This window comes from Panthera leo, chromosome D4 (genome assembly GCF_018350215.1).
Source record: "Panthera leo isolate Ple1 chromosome D4, P.leo_Ple1_pat1.1, whole genome shotgun sequence".
In the NCBI taxonomy this organism is placed as follows: Eukaryota; Metazoa; Chordata; class Mammalia; order Carnivora; family Felidae; genus Panthera; species Panthera leo.
This window is the reverse complement of record NC_056691.1, coordinates 66,005,977-66,013,955: the sequence shown is the minus strand read 5'-3', so window position 1 is coordinate 66,013,955 and position 7,979 is coordinate 66,005,977. Positions and strand designations below refer to the sequence as shown.

Sequence of the window (7,979 nt, the reverse complement as noted above, 5' to 3'; positions counted from 1 at the left end):
TTCAATTTTTTTGGCTTATGTCTCTGAATTTTAATCTGCTGTATGAAAACTTAAGGGCATTAAACCCAAAGATACCTAATTCACAAGCATTTGTTTCTTTATGAAGACATACTTTCATACTGAACCAAGATCAGTATGATACATAGTGCTTATAATTGTTCTGACTGATTTGCTTCAATAGTTTCTTTCATTTGTTTTGTCACTGACTTGTGCACTTACACTATCTTTCAAAATGCTATGAAATTTAAACATTTGTTGAGAAGCATAACATTTATTTTCAGTAGTCCTTGTACCACTAAAACCAATAGCATTTATTACATCGAGTAATGTCTCATTTTCCATTATTAAATAATGTTATGCATTACAACATACACATTAACATTTATATTCAGCAGTTACCAGAATCATTATTATAATACAACCACTATTAATGTATGTTATCTTTAACATATAGTGCCTCACATTTATAATCATTGTTTGTCTCACATGTGGTATGAATATGAACAGCGTAGAAAAGAAATAGTCATTGTTTGAATGAACTTCAACTTCTTAATTAAAAAAAAATGCCCTGGGAAATGTGAGTGATTATGTAACTTGATCACTTTAAGAATAGCAATGTTATAAGATATATAGGTGATTATCATGTGAATATATAGGAATGGCATTTAAAACTTTATGGTCTTAATCATATTGAAAAGGTGGAATTGCAGAATAAATGGTGTAGAAAGAACTAAATTTCTTTTGCTAAGGTCTATGTAATCTGACATTCCTGGGGAATTAGTAGTCTCCTAAGAAATAGCCAAAAACACATGAAGGAATATGGCAATACCACATCATGCCCAAAATGTTTGCTGTTTGCTTTTTCCTAATTACCTTAGAGGTTGATTCTGGTAAATCTTCTGGTATATATTTTTTCTTTCCTTTCTTTTTCTTTCTCCTTGCATCCACCCCCCAGGAATAGCAACTGAAATCCTGACAAGACTTCAGTATAGGAAATTAAATTTCACAGGGACCATTAAAATTTATTTTTAATTTCTCTCTTGGAATAGTTGTAAGTAACCTATTAAAAAGTTTTGCCTTTTTCAAGTAGTGGAAATTTTCCCTAAATTAATTTTAAGGGAATTTATAATGACAGTATTTTTTTTATCCAGTTTCTACCCTTCCCTCATTCATTGATACATTTACTCAACAGCTATATTCTGACAGACTTTGTATAATTTTTTCGAACATTGAATTATGAAAAATTTCAAACAAAGCAAAACTGAAATAATTTTACTTTGAACATCATACATTTACTAACTAGATTTTACCACCAACATTTCATTAGATTTGCTTATATCTATGTGTCTATTTATCTGTCTATTCCTCCATTAAATCCATTTCATTTTTGGGTGTATTTCAAAATAAACTGAAGACACCTACCCTTTTCTCTAAATACTTCAGCACGTGTATCATTAGCTAGAGTTTAAAACTATATTTGTTCACAGTTGTCTCTTAATTTAAAATTTACATACATTAAAATCACAAATCTTAACATAATATTCATAGTTTTAACAAATGCACGCCTATGTCACTCAAATTCCTATCAAGGCATAGAATATAAACGTACCCTTAGAAAAGTTCCCTCATGCCCTGACCCAGTAGATACTTGCTTTAATCCCCTGACCACACAGACGGCCACTGTTCTGATTTTTAAAATACCACTGATTAATTTTTATCTGTTTTAGAACTTCAGTATGTACTTTTCTAAAAATAACACTCAGGCTGCTGTGCAGAGAATAGATTGTAGGAGAACAAAAGTAGAACAGGGATGTGATTTGGAAAGCCATAGTATCTTAGGTGAGATGATGGTAGTTTGAACTAGAGTGCTAACAATAGATTTGGTCAGATTCAGAGTAAATTTTATAGAGTTGGTAGGATTTGGTGGTGAATTGTATGTGGGTGTATGGCATTGCTGGTGCCTGAGATGGAGAAGATGAAGAGAAATAGTTTGGGGATCGGGAAAGTCAAGGTTTCTGTTTTGGAAAGAAATTCCTATTGTATTAGATCTCAGGACATATATAGGAGTCACTGTTCTATAAATCAGTATCTTTTAATTTTTGTCATTGTCAAGCTATAAGCTCAATAAACTAAGTAAGAGATTATATGTATGTATAACAGTTACATAGACTTTGCTTGATGTGTTACAGTCAAACTTCTGATGCCTAAAATGAACAAAACCACACATGACAGAGGGAATATTATTTTAACCAGGATTATTGCTAGCTGTATGTATCACATGTAACAGTCATACTGCCCATATTGTATGAAAAGAAAATTGTTTTAAAAACTAGTAGACTTTATGCAAAAAGCAAATTCCAAAGTACTTAATCTATTGATTAAAGACCACTCTGTTAATATTTGTAGGATTATTAAGACAAATAATTCACAGGTTCTGCTTTTAATGACCTTTCAATAAAACAACCAATGTATTGTGTACATAATCAAAGGGAATACATCTCCGCATGATAAATACCCCAAAGTTTAAGTAGATTGCTATAGGAATTTAACTTGGTGGAAGAAGAAGTGGAGTCTTGTTAGCATGATAATAAAAGGCTTTCAGTCAGAGGAGACTTTTTTGTCTTTGAATTTTTATAGTTAGGTTAAAATGAGGGCAATTTTAGATGGAGAGAATGGCATCAGCAAAGATGCAGAGGCAGCAGTCATGAGGATTAGCTAGGCAATGGCAAATCAGCTTGTTCACTTTCATCATAAGATGGTGTTCACACATTCATTCGTTCATGAATCTATAAATGTCAAATAAATGCCTCTTCCTCTAGTCACCAAGGCCCTAAAATAAATATTACTTGTATCTTGCCCTCAGGGAACCCAAAGTCTATTAGAAGAGACAGACATGTATGGGAAAGGCTAAGGGGAGTGTGTCTCTTATTCACTGCATGGTATTAGCCAAGCGCTGAATAAGGCTTTTTTTTTTTCTTATTCAATACTCATTAAAACCTTCCACTGTTTAGGGACTGAAGTCTACATTTTATGTCAGGACAAGTGGAGACTCTGATACAATTTATAATCTTAGTAAATTGGAGAATTGGGAGTTTGTAATAGCCCTGGATTTGTTTTGTTTTGTTTTGTTTTATTTTTTAACTGTGTCACATCAAATAAATAAAATACGCTGTAACAAGAAGTTTAATAGATGTGCATTTAAAAATGGAAGAGGAAGGGGAAGAAACAGTTTCTTCCTGGAGAAGCTGATGAAGTGGAGAAAAAGTGATGTTTGTGAAATGTGATGAAAATAAGAGGTGACATAAGTAGTACAAAAATTCTTGAGAATTTTAACAATGGTTTCCACGAAACTTAGACCCCGGTTTCTTCTTACAAAACCCATCATTTCTCCAAACCCCTTGCCCTTGGAAGAGAGACTCCATCTTACTTGAAAGAGGCTATTGTGATCAAGGAAGGGTGAGATGGGGGGAAAGACAGGGAGAAAACAGCAGGAAGACTGGATATTGGGAAATGAGAGAAGGAGATACTCCAGAGCAGCTGTGGGCTGTAATGCAAATGGAGATTTTGCTGTGGTATTGCAGGTTTTTAAGAAACTCAAATGGGGGTGCATCTGGGTGGCTCAGTCAGTCAAGCATCAGACTTCAGCTCAGTTCATGATCTCACAGTCAGTGAGTTTGAGCCCAGTGTTGGGCTCTGTGCTGACAGCTCAGAGCCTGGATCCTGCTTCAAATTCTGTGTCTCCCTTTCTCTCTGTCCTTCCCCCACTCGCATTCTGTTTTTTTCTCTCTCTCTCTCAAAAATAAATGAGCATGTTAAAAAATTTAAAAAATCATAAAAAGAACCTCAAAGAGGGGATGTTAAGAGTACTTTTGATTGTTGGATTCTGTTTCTTTGTAAACAATGTACTATATGGATTCCAGTTCCGTAAGGGCTATAATAAGCTTCTAATACTAATAATAAGGCAGGTAATGGGTTGAATTCTTTCCTTCTTTGGCTTTTTATTGAAAGTGTCTGGGGTGCCTGGGTGATATCCAACTTCGGCACAGGGCATGATCTCATGATTCATGAGTTCAAGCCCCGTGTCAGGCTCTGTGCTGATAGCTCAGAGCCTGGAGCCTGCTTCAGATTCTGTGTCTTCCTCTCTCTGCCCCTCCCGTACTCATACTCTGTCTCTCAAAAATAAATAAACATTAAAGAAAATAAAAAAAAGAGATAGTATATTGGTATATTTTCACAGACAGAACATATCACTCAAGGTGCTTGTTTATTGGACTTCAGTGTTTCTAAATTATTGCTGGTGAGGAAGCACTGGTTTTTAAAAACTTCCTGAAGTTCTTTACTATAGCTCTAAGAGTGGAAGCTGCAGTCTGCTTTTGGAAGCTCACACTCCATTTTGAGCAAGACCATGCTGAGGAGTGCTTTGAGTTAGGTATCCATTCATTTTTATTGAGAGAGGTGCTGATTCTTATGGAAGAAGGAAATGAATAGACACTGTCAATGTTGTATCAGGACAGAAGCTAAAGAGGAAAATGGACCTTAGAGGGCCCATGTAAAGGGGGATGGCTAGTAGATACCAAGAACAGTAATATTTAATACTGATTTATTTTCCTTAGTGATATTAGTCCCTTTTTTGTTATATTCAAGCCTAAATAAAGGTGTTAAACATTGTGGTCTTTTGAATGTGGATATTTAGGAGACTTATGTTTATTCTTTGTGGGCAAAATATACTGTTGAGAGCTTGACACAGAGACATATAAGATTACCAGGGAAGAATGATAGAAAAATTTATTTTATTTGTTTATTTTTTTAATGTTTATTTGTTTTTGAGAGAGTGCAAGTAGAGGAGGGGCAGAGAGAGAGAGAGAGAGGGGCACAGAGGATCAAAAGCGGGCTCTTTGTTGACAGCAGCAAGCCCGATACAGGGCTTGAAATCATGAACTGTGAGATCATGACTTGAGCCAAGGTTGGACACCCAACAAACTGAGCCACCCAGGTACCCCTAGAAAAGTTTAGAATAGTCTGGCATAAAATCAAAACCAGAAACTAAGAAAATAGAAATAGTCCTCAGAAATAATTGGGGAGGTGACTGGAATGTCTGTAGGCACACAAAATAGAAATTAGATTACTTAGTTGTTAAAGGAAGGAGAGCCCCTGAAGGCTGGAGAACTTGGGGCCACTTAGGTAATATATCCTCATGTATTTTACCTCAAAAATATAAGTGGAGAAGTGGGTACAAAGAAATATTTTAGTTGGGACTATATAATTGTTAAGTGATGGAAATCCAACTCATAAGTTTTTTATAAAAACGTAATTTATTGATTCATGTAACTAAAAAGAATTATTGTGAACTAACTTTAGACACAGCTGGATCAAGGAGTTAAAATAACAGGATCACACACACTCTTCCTCCTTCTGTCAACACCTCTTTGCCTCTCAGATAGGCTCCCTGCACTTATTGATAAAGATTGGCTCCAGGCTTACACTTCATCAGTTTAAAAACCTTAGCAGTAAGAGTGCCTCTTTTCTTAGTCTGAGACAGCATTCTTGGGTTGAGTTTGATTAGCCTGGCAGAACTCATCTCCTATACTGAATGAATCACTGTAACCAGAGGGATTTGCTTTAATTGCCTAGCTCTTTGTTTCCAATGGTACCACTGTTTTCAGAGATCAGCCCCCTCCAGCACACATGGACTCAGAGGGAGGCACTGTTGAATGTAAAAAGAAAAGGTACAAAAAAAAAAAAAGGTACATTCTTTTACCAGAAGAGGGGATACTAGACAACAAAACAATAGATGTTCAGTTTAAACTGAGAAAGGAGACCAGGAAAACAGAAGGAAAGTAGAGTAACAAAACAGATGGAGAAGGGGAAAGGAAAAGAAGGAGGAAATGGGGAAGAGAAGAGAGATAAAAACATGGAAGAGAGAGAAGAAAGCAGAGAAGAGGGAGATTTATCTTGAGGAAAAGCCATGTGCCCTGTATGGAACCAAATGGCAGAGCTACATACAACTAGAAACTGCAGACTAGACATTCAGAAGGCTTACATGAGACTTCTGTGTTGAAAAGAATATAAGTCCTATATTTGGACTTACTAGGAGATAAGTTCTCTTAATACTGGGTTCTCTGACTTCCTCTGTGAACACAAAAGATCTGATCCGGTCTCAACATGGAGGGTATCACATGCCTCAAGACCTCTTATATTTTCCATAGATGCAGGTGTCTGCTCAAGACTTTCTTCACAGCCTCTTTCACCTCTTTATTCCTCAAGCTGTAGATGATGGGATTCAACATCGGGGTTACCACTCCATAAGACAGTCCAATGATCTCATCAGATGCTTTTGTGTCCTTTGACTTGGGCTTCATGTACATAAAAAGGGCTGAACCATAGAACAGGATAACCACAGTCAGGTGGGCAGAACAGGTAGAAAAAGCTTTCTTTCTCCCTTCAGCAGAATTAATTCTCAGGATGGAAGAGAGGATAAAAACGTAGGAAATGAGAATTAACAGCAGAGGAATCACCAGTAAAACAATATTTGCCACTGTCATGATAAGCACATTGATGGTGATATCTGAACATATGAGTTTAAGAAGAGCCAGGATCTCACAGGTAATATGATCAATGACATTATTCCCACAGAAAGGCAATACCATTGTCAGGACTGTTTGCACTAAGGAGTTTAGGCAGCCTATGATCCAGGACCAAGCAGCCATGTGCACATAAAGCACCCTGTTCATGATGATGGGGTACCTCAGTGGGTTGCAGATGGCCACATACCTATCATAGGCCATCACAGCCAGGAGGATACACTCAGTGGAGCCCAACCCAAGGGAGACAACCATCTGCAGAGCACAGCCAATGAAGGAGATAGATTTTCTCTCAGACTTAAATATGACAAGCATTGGGGGAATGGATGATGATGTGTAGCAGATGTCCAAGAATGAGAGGTTCCCAAGGAAGAAGTACATGGGGGTGTGGAGGCGAGAATCAAATGTGCTGATGACAATGAGGAGGCTATTTCCCAGCAGAATTATCACATACATGATGAGGCAGAGCACGAACAGAAAAAGCTGGAGCTCTGGGTATTTGGAAAGTCCCACCAGAAAGAATTTGGTCACGGTTGAATCATTCCCCATCCTCATGTGTCCATGTCACATTTAGAAAAGGACAAGACTCAGGGAAATTTAAATTTTTAATGTTGATCTTTAGTACACCTTCACTTCCAGTATTGTATTTGTTTCTTGAAACACTCCTAGGAAGCAAAAGATGAGGGACATGGTATAAATTTTATTGATGATGGATGGTAGTAAGGCTTTGAGAAATCCAGAACATCTGAGGACTACACAGCAGCATTGTCAAGGCTACTAATACTCCAAGAGTTTTACTGGGAAGTGCCAAATAAAATTTAGGACAAAATACTTTTAAATGTAGATATATAGGGATGTCTTTGTTAATAGAAAATTTTAAATTAAAGCTGTTTTCTGATGAAACAGGTCTCTATTTAAAAGATTATGTAGATCTAGCACCATATCATTTAACCTGAATATAAGTTCAGTAAACTATTAATTTTAGTAAACTATTCATTTTTACTATGAGATAGCTCATAATAAACTGGAAAAAAAGAAATAATTATTTGTCAAGTTGTTCTTCAATTTGACTTGATTAAAATCTGTTAGGTACCTAGAACAGCGGGTAGTTCCAACATTGCATGTATATGATATAATCATATTTATTCTATGTAATATAATAATATTAGGTGTATATTTACATATATATACAAAGATGAAGGAAGCTTTCTCTCTGTTCAAAAATAGTCCCAGAATCCGGTGGGGGGAGCATTTCTTAGAATTTAGGTCAAAACAAGAGAGAACAGAAAAAATAACGTTACCAGGAACATCAAATCAACCCATCAGGTAGGCCTATCTGAACTTCTTCATTTACCTTTGCTTTCACTTTTTCCATTTCCTCTTCAAATATGGTATCAA

General features: G+C 36.2%; 1 protein-coding gene across 1 annotated transcript; it reads right to left on the bottom strand.

The window, feature by feature from the left end:
- Nucleotides 1–6,181: 6,181 nt before the first annotated feature.
- Nucleotides 6,182–7,151, bottom strand: LOC122204423 (olfactory receptor 13D1). Its single transcript, XM_042911884.1, has one exon. It carries the CDS (start codon nucleotides 7,134–7,136, stop codon nucleotides 6,192–6,194), a length of 945 nt encoding a protein of 314 aa, XP_042767818.1. The 5' UTR covers nucleotides 7,137–7,151; the 3' UTR covers nucleotides 6,182–6,191.
- Nucleotides 7,152–7,979: the final 828 nt, after the last annotated feature.

Excerpts from the sequence above, each read along its gene's own strand:
- LOC122204423 (XM_042911884.1), bottom strand. The coding sequence starts at position 7,136 with ATGAGGATGGGGAATGATTCAACCGTGACCAAATTCTTTCTGGTGGGA.